We start from the raw sequence: 20,936 nt of genomic DNA, 5'->3' as shown, positions 1-20,936 counted from the left end.
AGGGACTGAGACTGGATTTGAACTCCAAACCTATTCTCTGTTCACTTTGTTATCTAGTAGCTTAGAGTCCTATTATAAATGCTATATTATCAGTCTCAATATAAATTACTCATTTTTAGCTCAGTTCAGTCCAATTGGAATCATAGAAAAGCTAAAAAGAGAGAATGTATGGCTTATTTTTAAAGTTGGGAGGGTCCTTGGAAATCATCTTGACTAAATCCCTCAATTTACTAATGAGAAAGATAAGATCCAGAGTGCTCACACAATTAGTGGTTGAGCCATTATGAGAACCCAGGGTCCTAATTGGACAATGGCCTAATATACTTTCCCCTGGAACATCCTGCCTGACTTAATTACTTGGCATTTTGAGGGTTTCTGCCTTACATAAGGGCAGCTAGATAACTTGAGTGGGTATACTGTCAGTCCTAGAGTCTGGAAGATCTCCAAGTTCCAATGTGGTCTCAAACACCCAGACACTGTGACCTTGGCCAAATCACTTCACTTTTGTTTGCCTCAGTTTCCTCATCTGTAAAATGAACTAAAGAAGAGAATGGCAAACTATTCCAGTATCTCTGCCAAGAAGACTTCAAATGGGGTTACAAAAAGTTGAGCATGACTGAAACAAATGAACATATAGGTCTTCTCTGTGTGGAAATATTGCCAAAGTAATATGAAAATATGTATGTAAATATTGCCATAGTACATAGAGGAGTGAAAAATTTGTGACCCTCTCTTCTGAAACAAGTTTATTTTACTACTAACAGGTAAAAATTATTTCTCAAACACATGCTTTGATGAAAACACTAAAGAGAGAAAAACTTTTTTGCAATTGTAATGAACAATCTTGGCTCCTGATGAAATGCACATTCTTCATTTCATTAGTGAGATGGATTATGAACAAGAAATTGGTTGTTTTGACTAATTTTTCTTTGTTATAAAGGAAAATACACAGGATGGGCAATCAGGACTATAGGTGGGGTAATAGCCAGAAATAAGTGTATAGGTTTCTTGTTCAGGATTACATAGAAAAAAAAAATGTTGCAATGTAAAATCAAAAGATGTCAACTAAACTTAAAAAAAAAAAAAAAGAAATAGGAAAAAAAAAAATTCTGCTTTAGGATCCATAAGTACCTGGGACTATTCTGACTGGAATCAGAAGAATCTTTAAAATTTTATTTTATTTTTGTATATCAGACCCATTCTTTCATTGTTACATTGAATTCTTATTAAGAAATAAGAAATTCTTATTGCTCTACCAGTGAGATCCACATATGAACTGTGAATACTGCCCTAAGTAATTGACTTGCTAAAATCAGAGAACCAGGCAAAACTTAATTGGTATTCCTAATCCTAAATGGAATCCTTATCCAATGGGCCAGACTCAATATCTTAGAATTATATAATCTTAACTCTGTAAAGATTAGGCCATGTAGCCAATATCTCCCAAAAAGTAGAAATCTCTTCTACAACAGCCAGACCCCAGTAAATGATCAGATTGTTTCTCTGACAGTTTTGAGGAGCTCATTACCTTTTGAGATAATCTTTTCCATTTCTGGACAATTCTAAGTGTGAGAAAGTTCTTCCACTTATTAAGCTGAATTCTTTCTTCCTATAATTTCCACCCATTGTTCAATGCTTCTCTCAGAGGCCAAGGAGACTGTTTAATCCCTCTTCTACTAGTCAATCCTTTATTTAAAGACAAAGGTCATATGCCCCCAGTAAAATAAATAGGTCAGATTCTTCTAACAGTATGATATATTTGTATAATTATCAGCCAGGAACATAAGACTAAAAATCAACAGTCAAGTAGAAAACATATTGGTTATGTCTGTTTCTCAGAAAAGATCCTAAGGGGAGAGGAAAAAAAATGGGTACATGAATAAATAAGGGGAGGCTGGGTAGCCATCTGGACGGCTGGCTGTGGACAGATGACATCTTTCTTGTAGATTCTTGTCTGGGATGCCAGTGCTTTGGATAGGCCTCTGCATTCTGTTCCACATTCCACACCCACCAGAGTGATGAGGTTGTTATTTCTCCCCCCATGAGGCTTCTTGTCTTAGAACAAATACCAGTGTAGATTTTCTCATCAGAAACTTTGTACAAAAACTATCACCTGGTTTCCGTTGCACTGGAAGGTAAGAAAGGAAGCAGGAGAGAAAAACTGTGTGTTAAGCAGTAATATAAGTTAATAATATTAGTTCTACGTTAGCTAATAGTGAGATTACCTTACATTTGGAAAACATCTTATATATACTTTTCTATGCTCTTTTGTGGGCAGGAAGGCTCTGAATCAGCACTCATGTGCTCATTCCATAAATACCATTATAGCACAATGAAATTTTCTGTATTAACAAAAGCCTCTTAAACTTTAGAGAATGACTCAAACAAAATAAAAACAGGACAAACTTCTAGCAAAAGAGAACTGTGAAGGAAAGTTGGGGTAGAGGGAGAAGATAATAATGATAATAATAATAATAATAAGTATTTATTAAATCCTTACTACATGATCAAAATCTTAAAAATATTATCTTAGCACCAGCTCTGAATTCAGCAGGACTCAAACACTTAACACTTCCTAGCTGTGTGACCCTGGGCAAATCACTTAACCCCAGCCTCAGGAAAAAAACAAGCAAACAAAAAAACCCCAAATATTATCTTATCTGAGAATAAAGACAAAGGAGACCATGAATCCCTTACAGACATTCAGAATAAAATGCAAATAATAATAATAATAACAACTAACATTTTTCATTATGTTAAACATGTACATTTCTTCTATATATATTTCTATAATTATATATATATATATTTCTATAATTATATATATATATATTTCTATAATTATATATATATATATTTCTATAATTATATATATATATATATACTGCACAAGAGAAATCAGATCAAAAAGGGAAAAAATGAGAAAGAAAACAAAAAGCAAGCAAGCTACAACAAAAAGGTGTTGTGATCCTCACTCAATCCCCACAGTCCTCCTCTCTCTGGGTACAAATGGCTCTCTCCTTCACAAATCTATTGGAATTGGCCTGAATCACCTCATTGTTGAAGAGCCAAGCCCATCATGGTTGACCATCACATAATCTTGTTGTCACAGTGTATTGTGATCTCTTGGTTCTACTCATTTCACTCAGCATCAGTTCATGTAAGTCTCTCCAAGCTTTTCTGAAACCACCCTCCTGATCATTTCTTATGGAACAATAATATCCCATTACATTCTTATCCCATAACTTATTCAGCTATTCCCTAACTGATGGACATCTACTCAGTTTCCAATTCCTTGAAAAAGGGCTGCCACAAACATTTTTTTGCACATGTGGGTCCTTTTCCCTTTTTTATGATCTCTAGGATACTGACCCAGTAGAGACACTGCTGGATCAGAGTATATGCACAGTTTGATAATCCTTTGGACACATTTCCAGATGGCTCTCCAGGATGGTTGAATCAGTTCACAACTCTACCAACAATGTATCAGTGTTCCAGTTTTCCCACATTCCCTCCAACATTCGTCATTATCTTTTCCTATCATCTCAGTCAATCTGAGAAGTATAAGTGAGGTGGTACCTCATAGTTGTCTTAATTTGCATTCCTCTAATCAATAGTGATTTAGAGCACTTTTTCATATGACTAGAAATGGTTTTAATGTCTTTGTCTGAAAATTATCTGTTCATATCCTTTGACCATTTGTCAAGTGACAAATTGCTTGTTCTTATAAATTTGAGTCAATTTTCTCCTAATTTGCTTATATTAATTTGCTTTATGTTTAAATCACAGACCCACTATGATCTTATCCTGGGATAGGGTATTAGGTGTTGATCAATGCCTAGTTTCTGCCATACTATTTTCCAGTTTTCCCAGCAATTTTTGTCAAATATTGAGTTCTTATCCCAGAATAGCTAACACATATATCCTTTTAAGATTTGCATAGCACTTTGTATATATAATATCCCATTTAATCCTCACAACAGCCCTTCAAGAGAGGTACTGTTATTATCCCCATTTTGCAGTCGAGGCAACTAAAGCAAACAGAAGTAAAGTGACTTGCTCAGCATCACACAGGTAGTATGAGACTCAATTTGAACTCAGGTCTCCCTGACTCTAGACCCAGTGCTCTGTGCATCAAATACTACCTAGCTGAGAAAGTCCTTTGGAGTTTGGTGAGAGAATTTATAACAAAGCTACTATTGGGAGCGCCTAGTGATGTAGGAGATAGAATGTTGGTCTTGACATCATCAAGACCTGGGTTCAACCACAGCCAAATCCACTTTCTCACTCTGTTTCCTACCAAATGGTGATAACAAGAGCACTTGGTTTTTGTGAGGATTAAGGGGGATATTATGTGTAAAGAAATCTGCCAGAGAGGACTATATACATGTTGCTGAAGTCATGGAAAAAATATTTCCACATTAGTTTTACAACCAAGCAGCACACTCATGTAGCACCCAAAATTATTATTCTTTGCATTAGTACAAATATGAAAGGCTATTCAATAAGGGAATCCTGGGTGTCCTTTGTCTATATCCTCACATAGCATATGAGTATGGTGCCTTATACATATGGTGTTAACTCCCTGATTTTGGAGGGAGAGAAAGACCCTGTGATTCAGTTCACTGTGAAGGAAAAGCTTCCTCAGCAGCCTTCGTGTGATAAATTCAGTTTTAGAACTAGAAGACATGCTTGTTTTTTTCTCTCATTTTCTTTCCTTTTTGATCTGATTTTTCTTGTGCAGCATGATAAATGCGAAAATATATTTAGAAGAATTGCAGGTTTAACCTATAATGGACTACTTGCTGCCTAGGGGAGAGGAATGGGGGAAGGGGGGGAGAAAAATTGGGAATACAGGATTTTGCAAGGGTGAATGTTGAAAACTATCTTTGCGTCTATTTTGAAAAATAAAAGGCTATTATAAAAAATAAATAAATAAAAGAACCAGAAGGCAAATCTGGCCATTCCTATGAGGGAGGAAGCTAGCTGGTACCAAAGTGCACAAAGCACCTGGCCTAGAATTATGAAGATCTGAGTTCAAATCTTGCCTCAGATACTCACTAGCTATAATGATTCTGGGTAAATCATTTGACCTCTGTCTGCATTAATTGCAAAATAGGAGTTATAATACCATCCCCCTCCCAGGGTTATTGTGGAGTGTTTTGCCATTTCCTTCTCCGGCCCATTTTACAGATGATGAAACTGAGGCAAGCAGGACTAAGTGACTTGGCCAGAGTCACACAGCTAATAAGTGTCAGATCAGATTGGAACTGGAACTTCCTCACACATTTTATGCACTATGGTGCCACCTAGTGCCTGCTTGATGCATAGAACACACTTAATACATGCTTATTTTCTTCTTCCCTTTCACTGAGGTAGGAGATTGGAGCACGCTGAAAGGATGACCCTAGGAAGATGTTTGGAGACAAATAGGAAGGGTGGCTTCCCCCCAGTTATAGAACTAACTCAGAAGTCAGAGAAGGATAGAGGGAGGGAATAAGGGGACACTAGATATCTTTTTATGCACCTTAATCTTGTGTGTCGAATATAGTGAAGTTTTGTATTTGATTTGGTATCAAAAGCCCTGGTTCACCCCCTGATTTTGACACTTTGTGTGGCCAGTTCATAACTATACCCACACACAAAAAGCTATATGGCAGAGGGTCCTTAATAATTTTTAAGAGTGTAATGGGGTCCTGAGACCAAAAAGTTTGAGAACCTGTTACACTAATAAAAGCAGTTTTGCATCTTCCATCAAGGGCTCCTTTTTCATGGAAGTTCGGGCTTTCTAAGAATCTCCCGACATACACCCAGCTCTCCCATACCCTCTGCCTTTCTCGAGTCCCAGCTATTAAAATAGGGGCACTGTTTAATTGTCTAACATTTATGGCTTGATGTGAAAATGCTTTTTCATATATTCATATGTATAATTGTTATTATATTTCTGGCCTTCCCAATGGATATGGGAAGAGTTGAAGAAAGAAAATTCAGACCTGAAAATAAAAATGAAAACAAATAAAAAAAGAATTATTTGTATTATTTTAGGGCAAAGTACTCTTACAGATGTTTTAGAATGGTGTTAAATACTGACCTTTTATTCTTTTGCTCCCTCTTCTTCACCTTCTTCCTCTCCTGGCTCTTTATCTTCATCCTCATCTTCTTCTTCTCCTCCTCCTCCTTCTCCTTCTTCTTCACTACCTTCTTCTTCATAATCTTTCTTCTGAAAAGCATAATGAGAGTTAATGAAGGAAAAGCTTCCTTTATCAGGATCTGCCTTTCCCCAAGGCTGCTCTGAATGAGTAGATTTCTTGGCTAGGGAGTCAATGTATTTGATAATTCACCGAATCCTGAAGTTAGAGGGGACCTGGAGGCTATCTAATCCAAATCACATGTTAAAATGAATTCTCTCTATAACATTCTGGAAGATATCCAACCTCTGCTTGAAGACTTTGAGGAGGAAAACACACTTTCAATGCAATGCAACCTATTTCACTTGAGACAACTCTGTCAGGAAGGTTTATTTTAGGGTAAACCCATATTAATCACTTCTACTCACTGATCTTGGTTCTGCCTTCAGGTGCCAAGCATCCCTCCAGGTTAAGATTCCCCTACTTCTTCCAAGGGGTGTGTGTGTGTGTGTGTGTTTTGAGAGACAGAGATACAGAGGCACAAATACAGAAATACAGAGTTTGAGATAGAGAAAAGAAAAAGGAAGAAAAGAGAAAGAGAGAGGGAGGGAGAGATGGATAGATAGGTTAAAAAAAAAAAAAGATGGATGGATGGATGGAAAAAACATTTATTAAGCAATATGTTCCAGACATCATGTTAAGTATAAAACCAAGAGGTTCCTTACACTCAAGAAATTTAAATCTAATGGGCAATGTCAGCACATAAAGAAAGCGATGAAAAGAAACAGAGCTAGAGATAGAAAGATGACAAAGAAATTACAATAAATGGTCATGGGGTGGAGATTTAAGGGCCAAATGTATGGCTTTGTAGACAAGAAGGCTGAGACCGAAAAATGTGAGTGCTGAGGTCTCCCCTAAATGTACTCAACAAAGGTTTAAGGAACCTACTCAGAAGAAACCTTTAAAGTCAGTTTGTAAACTGTTTCTCATGGTTGAAACATTCTTCCTCTCCACTGATCTTCCTGGCTAACTTTAAATCTCAATTAAAACCCACCTTCTACAGGAATTTTCTTTCCCTAGCCCTCTTAATTTCTTTCTGTTAATGATTTGTAGTCTTTCTGTTAACGATTTGCTATTTATCTTGTGTGTACCTTACTTTGTGTATATATATATATATTTGGCATGTTTTCTTCCCCATTAGATTGTAAGCTTTTTGAGGGCAAGGACTTTCTTTTGCTTCTTTTTTCATCCTCACTGCTTAGCAAAACACCATAAGTACTTAATAATTGTTTATTGATTAATTGATTGATTGAATTCTATGAGTTTGGGCTTTGGGCTTAGAGGATGTCTTAAGATATCTTAGATGGATGTCTTAAGAAGACATCTGTCCTATCTCTATGAAGGGGGGACTTTCTCCATCATTTAAGATTTCTTATTCATTGATAAGTTCTTTTGTAAGAGGAATCTAAAGGCTGGATGTTCTGCTGGTCAATTTCTGAGATACTTAATAATGAAACCTCTAGCCTATGATCTGAAAGATACACTCCTCTCGAGCCAGACTAACACAATTCCCAAGGAACAAATTGGTGGAACAAGGAACCTCCTATGTAAGATGATTTCTAAGGTCCATTCCAATTCTGACATTCTTGGCACTGGACATCACTGAATCAATCGATACCTCATCCTTCCTTTGCTCAACTTTTTCACATCCTAAATTGGCTACTGGACACTTTCAGAAAAAGGAATGGTTGAATACAGGGTATGGGCAATCCAGTCAAAGCTCTGAGTCCCAGAAAGTTGACTACTTAGTGTGGGAAAAGGGTTTGGACATAGAAGTAAGCAGAATAAGGGGCAGGAAGAAGTTGATGCAAATTCCTTTTCCTTCCTTCAGAATCTTTTATTTCCTCTATCTCCTGGCTTTAGTGGCTTCCTTCAAAACTCAGTTCAAATCCCGTCTTCTCCAAGAGATCTTTCCCAGACAATCCTCATACTCATAGTGACCTTTCTTTGCAATTAACTCCCATTTCCTGTATCTATGTTTGCCTGTTATTTTCCTCATTAAACTGTGAGCTCACTGGTGGCAGGAATCCTGCTTTTGCCTTTCTGTGTGTTCATAGCACTTAGCAGTGTCCCATAATAAGTACTTACTAAATGCTTGTTGGCTGATTGACTATTGATCTTCCTACCAACTTCCACTAATTTCCAAGGCCTTATCCTGAAATGTTCCATCCTTTCAAATATTTGAAATACTTGAATTGAATTTAAATTAAATTGAAATATTTAAAAGATATGTAATGCAATATACATATATAAAATAAATTGCTTGACATAATAGCTTTGGTATGGTCATTAAAAAAAAAAATTTCTCAAGCAATTCATACTCTTCAACAATTTTGTCTAGAGCTATGTTAAATGTTGTAGCTTCTTTGTACTTACTATGCTTCCAGAATCTTATGACATACACATATATATGCAGATAAATATTAATATTGATATATTTATTGAGATATATTAAGTTACATGTGTAGATGTGTATGTATTTATTTAATTTTTGAAATGACAGTGTGCCATCATACTTAGCAATCCAGCACAACCAGGAGAACTGAATATAATACTACTTCCTTTTTGTTTCACTATATTATTTCTCAAGTCTTTATAACATCAGGAAAATAGCTTGAAAACAATATAACATTATATACATAGGAGATATTAACATTAATAAATCATGCCAGTAAATAACAATTCAATTTGTTTAAAATTGGATAACTATTCATGAAAAAAATAACCACATTATAAATTTCTCTGGCTATTTTCTTAAAAATCAGAAAATATCAGACCTGAAATCTCTTTGAAAATACACAGTCTAGGATTTTCATGTTATAGATGTTGACAGAAAAACTGTTAATACAAAATGTGATATTACTTGCCCCATCCTCTTAATGATCCTAGTAATGTTATATTTGCAGTGATGTCCTTGGATTCCTATCCTTAAGATGTTAATTAGGTTGAGCTGAGAGTCTTTGTAAACAAAGCCAGTTGGAGGCAAACCAGCTTCCAAGGTAGCCTCTGATTTATCCTCACCCCCTTTCTTTGGGATTCATGGCATGAAGGGAAAAGCAGTCATAATGAAGTGGTTTTCCTAGTTTGAATACTTCACATTACCTTCCTCTTTTCTCTTAAAAAATAAAAAAACCTTTCCAGTGAGCCTCCTGGCCTGATATTCCCCAAGGTGGCAAATTTGGCTACCCTGTTATCTCAATTAAAGAGTCTCTATTCCTACAATGATATATTTGATTTATTGGGGCAGCTAAGTGGCGCAATGGATAGAGCACCAGCCTTGAATTCAGGAGGACCCATGTACAAATCTGGTCTCAGACACTTAACACTTCCTAGCTGTGTGACCCTGGGCAAGTCACTTAACCCCAGCCTCAGGGGAAAAAAAAAGATAAAAAGAAATTAAAAGTTAAATTTATATATATATATATATTTTATTTATTTCAGGACAATGAGGAAAGAGACTCTCAATTTAACATTTTTCCTATTAAGTCTTTCTCTATGCTGCCTTTCTCACAAAAAGCTCAGAACCCATTCCTATCTATTACCTTGTACGTTGTTGGAATATACATTCATTTCTTTCATCAGTCAATAAGCATTTAATAAGTGTCTAAGTAGGGGATGCAAAATTATAGAAAATTTGCAATTGAATTGGAAAATTAACAAACTAGCTGTGATTCCTGATAAAGACTGGATTAATTATGTTCCATTCTCCAGAGAGCTAAACTGAGGACCTATAAGACTAAGATCATTCAGAACATCAACAGACTTTCTAAGGCTATCCTTCCACTCCTTTGAATGTCCCTTTGGGCACTTACCTTTCCTTGAGATTTCCTAAGAGCAGCTTCTTTCTTCTTGATCTCACGATTGACAATATCAAAGAACTCCTCTTCAGTTTGGGCCAGCAGGTCTGGCCAGCTGACTTTAACTTCATCCCCTTCATCATCCTTGGGTTCACTCTTGCCTTTTTCTTTTAGGCGCATCTCTCTGTGCCGGGCTTCCAGGATCTTTTCTCGTCGAGTTTCTCGTTCAAAGATCTAGGGTACCCACAGAAAAGGGGGGGATTAATTGAAGTGATTTAGAAAGGTGGGAGGAGAGTGTCTTTATGGGAAGAAGTTATCTGAGTGAATAAATCATACACTTAGCATAGTTAGGATTCTCAGAACTAAAGGTTTTTAGTTTGTATAGGAGGATTTCTTTGGATACCTTCTTGCTCTAGGGTGGGACTGGAGATCCAGAGCTTTAGAGGTGTGCAGCTACCAGGAGGTCATGCTGAGAAAGGTGATCACAAAGGATCAAAGATTATTAGCACCTGCATACCCTTTGATCCAGCAGGGTTTCTACTGGGCTTATATACCAAAGAGAAGGAAGGAAAGAGACCTGTATGTGCGTAAATGTTTATGGCAGCCTTCTTTGTGGTGGCCAGAAACTGGAAACTGAGTGGATGCCCATCAGTTGGAGAATGGCTGAATGCTATGGAATATTATTATTCTGTAAGAAACAGAGAGACTTACATGAACTGATGCTGAATGAAATGAGCAGAACCAGGAGATCATTGTACATGGCAATAGCAAAATTATACAATGATTGAGTCTGATGGACATGGCTCTTTTCTTTTTTTTTTTTTTAATTTAATTTTTATTTTATTTTTTTAAATATTTTATTTTATAATTATAACTTTTTTTGACAGTACATATGCATGGGTAATTTTTCACAACATTATCCCTTGCACTTACTTCTATTCAGATTTTTTCCCTTCCTCCCCCAACCCCCTCCCCCAGATGGCAGGCAGTCTTATACATGTTAAATATATTACAGTATATTCTATATACAATATATGTGTGTAGAACCAAATTTCTTGTTGCACAGGAAGAATTGGATTCAGAAGGTAAAGATAACAGTTTACACTCATTTCCCAGTGTTCCTTTTCTGGATGTAGCTGATTCTGTCCATCATTGATCAATTGGAATTGGATTACCTCTTCTCTATGTTGAAGAAATCCACTTCCATCAGCATACATCCTCGTACAGTATCATTGTTGAAGTGTATAATGATCTTCTGGTTCTGCTCGTTTCACTCAGCATCAGTTGATGTAAGTCTCTCCAAGCCTCTCTGTATTCATCCTGCTGGCCATTTCTTACAGAACAATAATATTCCATAACATTCATATACCATAATTTACCCAACCATTCTCCAATTGATGGACATCCATTCATTTTCCAGTTTCTAGCCACTACGAAAAGGGCTGCCACAAACATTTTGGCACAAACAGGTCCCTTTCCCTTCTTTAGTATTTCCTTGGGATATAAGCCCAGTAGTAGTACGGCTGGGTCAAAGGGTATGCACATTTTGATAACTTTTTGGGCATAATTCCAGATTGCTCTCCAGAATGGTTGGATTCTTTCACAACTCCACCAACAATGCATCAGTGTCCCAGTTTTCCCACAGCCCCTCCAACATTCATCATTATGTTCCTGTCATCTTAGCCAATCTGACAGGTGTGTAATGATATCTCAGAGTTGCCTTAATTTGCATTTCTCTGATCAATAGTGATTTGGAACACTCTTTCATAGGAGTGGAAATAGTTTTAATTTCATCATCTGAAAATTGTCTGTTCATATCTTTTGACCATTTATCAATTGGAGAATGGCTTGATTTCTTATAAATTAAAGTCAATTTTCCGTATATTTTGGAGATGAGGCCTTTATCAGAACCTTTAACTGTAAAAATTTTTTCCCAATTTGTTACTTCCCTTCTAATCTTGTTTGCATTAGTTTTGTTTGTGCAGAAACTTTTTAATTTGGTGTAATCAAAATGTTCTATTTTGTGATCAATAATGGTCTCTAGTTCTCCCTTGGACACAAACTCCTTCCTCCTCCACAAGTCTGAGAGGTAAACCATCCCATGTTCCTCAAATTTATTTATGATTTCGTTCTTTATGCCTAAATCTTGGACCCATTTTGATCTAATCTTAGTATGTGGTGTTAAATGTGGGTGACATGGCTCTTTTCAACAATGAGATGATTCAGGACAGTTCCAATGATCTTGTGATGAAGATCTATACCCAGAGAGTGGACTGTGGGAAGTGAGTGTGAATCACAACATAACATTCTCACTCTTTTTGTTGTTTGCTTGCATTTTGTTTTCTTTCTCATTTTTTCCCTTTTGATCTGATTTTTTATGCAGCATGATGATTGTATATATATATATATATATATATATATATATATATATATATATATATACACATATATTGGATTTAACATATTTTAATATGTTAAACATGTTAAAATATGTTAAATCTAATATATGTGTGTATATAGAGGGGGGAAGAAAGGGAAAAATTTGGAACACAAGGTTTTGCAAGGATCAAAGCTGAAAAAGTACCCATGCACATATTTTGAAAATAAAAAGCTGTAATTAAAAACAAAAAAAGGAATATTAGCGCGTGGAGATCAATACAGTTATCCTTTCCACATCATGACTTTCCCTATCACAAAAAAGCTGCTACAACTACAAATATTTTTGCAATGTGGATCTCAAAGACCTTTTTTTTTTTAAAATCAGCATATTGATAGTCATTAAATATTGGCAAAATATTTTTGCAAAAATGTTTGTAGTTGTAGCAGCTTTTTTGTGGTAATAACGAAGTAAAAAATGAGTAGATTCCCATCAATTTGGGAATGGCTGAATAAGTTGTGGCAAATGAAGGTAATAGAATATTATTATTTTATAAAAAATGATGAATAAGCTGACTTCAGAAAGACCTTGAAAGATTTATAAGACCTGATGCTGAGTGAAAGCAGCAGAACCAGGAATACCCTGAACACAATAATAGCAAGAATGTGCAATGATCAATTATGAAAGAGTTGATTCTTCTCAGTGGTTCAGTGATCCAAGACAATCCCAATAGACTTTGGACAGAAAAAGAACTATGGAGATTGAATGTAAATCAATACAGACTATGTTCACTTCTTTTTTCTGTTTTTTTTTTTTTTTTTCTCTTACATGGTTTTTCTCTTTTGTTCTGATTTTCTCCCAAAATGATTCATAAAGCAATGTGTATTAAAATAAATATTTTTTTTAAATATTGGGGAGGGGTTTCCTTGAGTTCCAGATCATGCCTAGAGGAAGGAGAATCACTAAACTGGATCAGATTTCGTCAAATGGACAACAACAGAACAACCATAACAATGCTGGTTCCAAGAAGAACTTGAAACATAAATGTACTTTTTTTTTTTTTCTGTCACTGTGCATGACTTTTTTGGTTCATAGCATAGTATCAAATTTAAAGTGTTTTAAAATTTTTTAATATTGATATTCAATAAAGTCAAATTTTCTGTTAAAAGGAAATGCCATTGACAATGGGAATGTATTTCTATTTTTGTAAGTTTCAATCATGAATTTTTTGTAAAAGAAGAAACCCAGTTTGATAATCAAAACCTAAAAGAAAGACTTCATTTGAATAAACCATAAATATGAATTAATGCTAAGTGAAATGAGCAAAACCAGATCATTATATACATAGCAACAACAAGACTATATGATGATCAGTTCTGATAGACGTGGCTCTCTTCAACAATGAGATGATTCAGACCAGTTCCCATTGTTCAGTAATGAAGAGAGTCATCTATGCCCAGAGAGAGGACTGTGGGAACTGAGTGTGGACCACAACAAAGCATTTCCACTCTTTCTGTTATTGTGTGCTTGCATTTTTGTTTTCCTTCTCAGATATTTTTCTTTTTTTCTAGATCTGATTTTTCTTGTGCAGCAAGATAACTGTATAAATATGTATACATATATTGGATTTAACATATATTTTAACATATTTAACATGTATTGGACTACCTGCCATCTAGGGGAGGAGGTGGGAGGAAAAAGGGGAAAATTTGGAATAGAAAGTTTTGCAAGGGTAAATGCTGAAAAATTACCCATGCATATGCTTTGTAAATAAAAAGTTATAATAATAAAAAAAAAAGAAAAAAAATAAGACATTTGATTAGATGACTTCTAAGGTCCTTCCCAGTTCAAAATCTAATCCAGTGCATCTTCTCGGTTTACAAATGGGGAAACTGAGACTAGAGAAGGTCTGAAGATTATTCAGCTAGTTAGCAGCAAAACAGGGATCTCTTGCTTTCTAGTACATTATTGTTGGTTTTTTAGTACTTTATAGGTGATTACTTATACATTATTGTCACATGTGAGTTCTATTTTCACTGAAGGATTTACCTAATTTTTTTATCAGCCTTATTGTCAGATGTGAAACGGTTTACCTATTTTTTTTTTTTTTTTTAATCAGCCTTTCAACTTCAAATATATCTAGGACTCTTGTCCTTGCATGATAACTAGACCTAAGGCCTCTTTGGGCACTTACTGATGACATGGTATTCTTCTCATTTCTTTGGAGGGTAGATAGTCCCTCAGAGACTTCAAGAAGGGTTGTTGTCCCCAGTCGGGACCCACAGGCAAGGAAACAGCCATTATCTTGCACCTTGAGGGAAGACAGGGATTCATCACACACCTAAGGCCAAACAGACATTTCAGAATTATAAGTCAATCAATTAATAAACATTTATTAAGCACCTACTGTGTACTGGACACTGTATCAAATATTGCAGATACAAAGAAAAGCAAAAAGACAGTCCCTGTCCTCAAGAAGGTTACAAATCTAATGAGGAGAGACAACATGCAAATAACTCTGCACAAATAAATTATATGTATAGAACAAATAGGAAATAATTGATAGAGGAGAAAAGTCCTACAATTAAGAGAGATTGGGAAAGGCTTTCTATAGAAGATGGGATTTTAACTTGGACTTGAGGGAAGCCAGGGAAGCCAATAAGGTGGTAGAACATTCCAGGAATGGGGGATATCTAATTAAAATAACATTTAATAAAGCACTCTTAAAGCTTACAAAGCTCTTTGTATACATAATAGGATTACTCTCCAACAACCTTTCATGATAGCTTCTATGGTTATTATTATTTTATTTTTATTTTAAAAGTTTATTTATTTATTTAATATTTACCTCAGTTACATTTAAAACAATTTTTACTTTTTTTTAAACTTTTGAGTTCCAAATTCTTCCTTACCCCCACCCTCAGCCCCATTAAGAAACTATATGTGAAGTTATACAAACATTTCCATAAAAATCATGTAGTGAAAGAAAATATAGATCTCCCATCCTAATTAAAAAAAAACAAACCCTCAAGAAAAATAAAACTGAAAAAGAGAGTATGATTCAATCTGTTTTCATTCATAATCAGTTTCTTCTCGGGGTTTTTCATCATAAGTTCTTCAGAATAGTTGTGGATCATTGTACTGCTGAGAATAGCAAAGTCATTTATACCTGGTCATTCCAAAACATTGATATTACTTTGAATACAGTACATTTCACTTTGAGTTCATGAAGAACTTTCCAATTTTTTTTCTGAGAACATCCTTCTCATGATTTCTATGGACATCATTTTTTTTTTAACTTTTAAATTTGTTGGTAGTAGTAGCTCCCTATACTATGTTAGAACTTCCTCCACCTATGCCAATCAGCACCATTTTTCCTGATCTTTTGATATAATGTATAGTTTTATGGAATTTTCCTGGAGCAGTAAAAAGTTGTTACCTGCTCAGGATCATGCAGTTAATAGGTATAGGAGGAAGGATTTAAACACACACACACACACACAAATCTGTTCCCAGCTGTTATAAACACCCACTTGTCCCCATCATTAGGAAGTCCCAATTCAAAGAAAAGGAAGAGCTGAAGGGGAACCCACTATAAAGATAAGTACACAACCTTAAGGCTGAGAGCAGGGTCACTTTGTTTGAATACAAAGTCCCAGATATCCAAAGTTCCATCCATTTTAGTTGTGAAGAAAACAGCTGGTCTCTGTGGGCTCCAGGCTCCATCAGTTAAATAAGCCATGTGGTATCTGTAAAAAAATAAATAAATTACAAAACTTTCAGGATTCATGGTGTTGTTTTTTGTTTTGTTTTGGTAAAAGATCCATTGTTTCTGGCAGAATTCTATTCGCAATAATACAAGAACTTGGGCAGCTAGGTAGTACAGTAAGGAGAGAGCACCTGGAGTCAAAAAGTTCAAATCCAGCTTCAGACACCTACTAGCTGTGACTCTGGGGAAAAGTCATTTTGATGGGGGTTGAAGTCCCTTTAAGATTCTTCTCTGACTGCCCATGGCTGACCTAAAATCCTGGTGAAAAGAACCCACTCTCAGTTCAGCTTCCCCCAGCCCTCACCTGATCTGAGCTAACTGAAAAGCCCTCCAAGAACTTGGGTACCACCCATCTTCTAGGTATAAAAGAGGTGAGCCAGAACTCCCTCTTTGCAGGAGCCCTCCCCCCAACACATGATATCCTTCCAGACATGTAAGGGTTCCTGCCCACCCAGCGGCCACCTCAGGCCCTGGAGTCTTTCTAACTGAATTTTACTTCCAAATTTCTACCTTTTATTTATCAATCTAGGGTTTTGGGCCTGTAAATTCATTTATAGGGGACACTGCGCCTCGTGGGATCTTTGCACGGAGAAACGGGGTTTCTTACTATCTATGTGCCAACAGAGTTCCCCCTTTCCTTTCCCTCATTAATTTCACCCCGTTTTCTTTAGTTTTCTCATCTATAAAATGAACTGGAGAAGGAAAAGACAAACTACTCCAGTATCTTTGCTAAAAAACAACAACAAAAAAACCCAAAATGGGATCATGATGAATCAGACAGGATTTAAAAACAAATTAACAACAAATATGAAAAATTACTGAAGTTGGAGTCCACTAAAACTTCTCATTCTTTTCTAACAGCGTGTCACGGCTAGGACTATGAATCAGTAAAAACTGGGTTCAAATCCTACTGTAGACACTTCTTGGCTATATAACTGAGAAAATCATACTCTAGGTCTCACTTTCTTCCCCTATAAAATAAAGGAATTGAATTCCGTCTCCTCTGTGATCCTTTCCCAGTTCTAAATCTATAATTTTGTAACTTTTTCCACATAACCTGCATTCTATCTATATTTTTCCTAGTCTTGAGTTGATTTTTTTTGAACCTATATTATTGTTTAATCATTTTTTTTCAATCCTGTTCAATAATTTGTGAATCTGTTTGGGGTTTTCTTGGCAAAGATACCGGAATAGTTTGTCATTTCCTTCTCCAGCTCATCTTACAGATGAGAAAACTGAAGAAACAGGGTGAAATGACTGTTGCCCAGGGTCACTGGACAAGTCACAGCTGGCAAGTGTCTGAAGTTAAATTTGAATTCAGGAAGATGAGACTTCCTGACTCCAGGTCCGAATTCTATCCACTCTGCACCTAGCTGCCCTTTATATTTATTAGTATTGAATTTTGTCTTGTTAGCTTTAGTCCTTCCTGTTGTCAGGATCTCCTTGGATTGTGAAGATTCTGTCTTTGACAATATTAGCTATCCTTGCCAACTTTCTGTCACCAGAAATTTTGATCAGCATATCATTTATGTCTTTATATTGACAATAAAAATATTGAACAGGACAGAACCAAGGATAAATCCCTTTGGCTGCCACTCCAAGGTTCCCATATTAGTTATGTTGTGAAAGAAAACACAAACCCAAAAAAAAAAAAAAAGAAAAAAGAAAGGGAAAAAAAAGCCCAAACCAAAAAACCAATCACAGAATAAAATTTTTTTAAGTGAAAAATGACTGTGCTTTGATCTCCATTCAGTCTCTATCAGTCCTTTCTTTGGAAGCCTATAGCATTTTTCATCATTAGTCCTTTGGAATTGTATTGGATCATTGTATTGCTGAAAATAGATAAGTCAAGGTAGCTAGATGGTACAGTAGAAAGAGCACTAGCCCTGGAATCAGGAGGACCTGAGTTCATTCTGGCCTCAGACGCTTAACACTTCCTAGCTGTTGTGACACCAGGCAAGTCATTTAACCCTAATTACCTATCAAAAAAAAAAAAAATGAAAATAGATAAATCATTCACAGTTGATCATTGTACAATGTTCTTCTGGTTCTGCTTACTTCACTTTCTATCAATTCATTTAAGTCTTTCCAGGTATATTAGATAGCATAGTATCTGGGGAAGAGTACTGAATTTGAATACAGAAGATCTCAGATCTAATTCTTACTCTGTTACTAATTATTTGTAACAACCTTCTTGAGACTTCAGTTTTCTCATTTGCAAAATGAGCCTGTTGGAATAGATAATATCTAATATTCTTTTCAGCTCTAAATCTATGATGATTTCCTCTCCGGATACAATGTTTTCTCAGACCTTTTTTGGCATCATTTCCCACTTTCTATATTTATCTCAAAAAATTATCCAAACAATTCCAATAGATTTGGGATGGAAAATGCCATCTGCATTCAGAAAGAGAACTATGGAGACTGAATATGAATCGAAGCACAGTATTTTCACTTTTTGTTTTTTTTTTGTTTTTTTCTTTCTCATGGTTTTTCCCTGTTGTTCTGATTTTTCTTGCACATGACAAATAAGGAAATATGCTTTAAAAAACTGCATATATTTAAGTAAAGGAAGAAGGGAGAGAAAATTGGAATATAAAGTTTTATAAAAATGAATGTTGACTGGATAAGCAATTTGGAACTATGCTCAAAAAGTTATCAAACTGTGCATACCCTTTGATCCAGCAGTGTTGCTATTGGGTTTGTATCCTAAAGAGATCTTAAAGAAGGGAAAGGGACCTGTGTGTGCAAGAATGTTTGTGGCAGCCCTCTTTGTGGTGGCCAGAAACTGGAAAATGAATGGATGCCCATCAATTGGAGAATGGCTGAATAAATTGTTGTATATGAATGGTATGGAATATTATTGTTCTGTAAGAAATGACCAACAGGATAATTTCAGAAAGGCCTGGAGAGATTTACATGATGCTAAGTGAAATGAGCAGGACCAGGAGATCATTATGTACTTCAATAACAATACTATATGATGATCAATTCTGATGGACGTGGCCTTCTCCAACAATGAGATGAACCAAATCAGCTCCCATAGAGCAGTAATGAACTGAACCAGCTACACCCAGCAAAAGAACTCTGGGAGATGACTATGAACCACTACATAGAATTCCCAATCCCTCTAATTTTGTCCGCCTGCATTTTGGATTTCCTTCATAGGCTAAAGGTACACAATTTCAAAGTCCAATTCTTTTTGTATAGCAAAATAACTGTTTGGTCATGTATACATATTTTGTATTTAATTTATACTCTACCATATTTAACATGTATTGGTTGACCGGCCATAGGGGGAGGGGAAAAATTGGAACAAAAGGTTTGCCAATAGTCAGTGTTGTAAAATTACCCATGCAAATGTCTGATAAATAAAACCTATTATTAAAAAAAAAAAAAAAAGAAATCTGTATGCTTTTAAAAAAATGAATGTTGAAAATTATCTTTACATGTATTTGGAAAATAAAATACTATTGAAAAATTTTAAGCAAATTAGGAAAACTAGGGATAGTCTACCTCTCAGCTCTGTGGAGAAGAAAGGAATTTATGGCCAAAGAAAAACTAGAGAACATTATGAAAAGCAAAATGAATAATTTTGATAATAATATATTAAATTTAAAAGGTTTTGTACAAACCAATGCAGACAAGATTAGAAGGGAAGCAGGAAACTAGGGGAAAAAATTATGTCCAAGGGTTCTGTTAAAGACCTCTTTTCTAAAATATATAGAGAACTGATTTTTTTTTTTTAATTATTCACATAAGGAATTGGAAACTGAGAACAATCAACAGGATGATTCAGATTTCAACCTGGAAAGACTTATATGAACAGATGCTAAGTGAAGTGAATAGAACCAAAAAAACATTGTACACAGTGGCAACAAAATTACGTGAAGATCAACTTGAAAGGACTTGGCTCTTTTCAACAAAGAGGTGATTCAATGGACTTGTGATGGGGAGAGCTGCCTTCAGAGAAAGGACTATGGAGACTGAGTGTGATCACAACACAGTATTTGTGCCTTTTTTTGTTGTTTGCTTCCTTGCTTTTATTTTCTCATTTTTTTTCCCTTTTTGATATGATTTTTGTTGTGCAGCATGATAAATGTATATATATAGATATAGATATATAAGAATTATACATTTTTAAAATATATTGGATTACTTGGGTTGGAGAAGGGAAGAAGAAAAATGGAACACAAGGTTTTTGCAAAAGTGAATGTTGAAAACTATCTTTGCATGTATTCTGAAAATGAAAAGTTATTATATGAAAAAAATAATTTTTAATAAAAATAGGTGTTTCTAAAAAAATTGTCCACAACAGAGTAAAACTATAATATTTGAAAAGAGCTGCTAACCACCAAGCTCACCCTTGAAACATAACAATGACAATTTAAGGAACCTATATGGTCTGGACTATCTGTTACAATCTCAAACTTCTGCATTTGACCCAGAAATACAAAGAAGAATTTTATTGTTATCATTCTAGGTTTGATTTTTGGAGCTACTAGTTTCAGGAAGACATTCTGAACACTCAAGTTTAAGGATCCTCAAAAGAAGTACTCTGTGTCATTCTTGCAATGGCTCCCAGACAACTTTTTAGGAGCATTACGCCAAGATAATGAAATACAATTGTTCCCCACAGGGGTATCTGAACTACATGATGAACTCCCAGTCTGCCATCCTTAAGGTTTTATGTATCCTTGACTGCTTTTACCAGTCACTCAATCCAGACCTACTGATTCAGGTGAAAGACTAAGGTCACGGTGTTTGATTAAGAGGGGCAGAGAGAGCCACAAATGGAGAACCAG

At 35.5% G+C, this 20,936-nt stretch overlaps 1 protein-coding gene across 2 annotated transcripts in view; it reads right to left on the bottom strand.

The window, feature by feature from the left end:
- Positions 1 to 1,737: 1,737 nt before the first annotated feature.
- The window catches only part of DNAI2 (dynein axonemal intermediate chain 2), an 81,307-nt gene continuing 62,108 nt past the window's right edge, over positions 1,738 to 20,936 (bottom strand). For both annotated transcript variants that reach the window (XM_074260678.1, XM_074260677.1), the window contains exons 10-14: positions 15,976 to 16,111; positions 14,557 to 14,703; positions 10,001 to 10,219; positions 6,092 to 6,220; positions 1,738 to 2,128 (exon numbers count right to left, since the gene is read on the bottom strand). In XM_074260678.1, coding sequence (XP_074116779.1) covers positions 6,095 to 6,220; positions 10,001 to 10,219; positions 14,557 to 14,703; positions 15,976 to 16,111 — 628 coding nt within the window. In that variant the 3' untranslated portion in view covers positions 1,738 to 2,128; positions 6,092 to 6,094. The remainder of the gene's footprint in view (positions 2,129 to 6,091; positions 6,221 to 10,000; positions 10,220 to 14,556; positions 14,704 to 15,975; positions 16,112 to 20,936) is intronic.

Source organism: Sminthopsis crassicaudata, chromosome 4 (genome assembly GCF_048593235.1).
Source record: "Sminthopsis crassicaudata isolate SCR6 chromosome 4, ASM4859323v1, whole genome shotgun sequence".
Lineage (NCBI taxonomy): Eukaryota > Metazoa > Chordata > Mammalia > Dasyuromorphia > Dasyuridae > Sminthopsis > Sminthopsis crassicaudata.
Note: the sequence above shows the minus strand (reverse complement) of the source record. Positions and strands in the feature narration are given on the sequence as shown.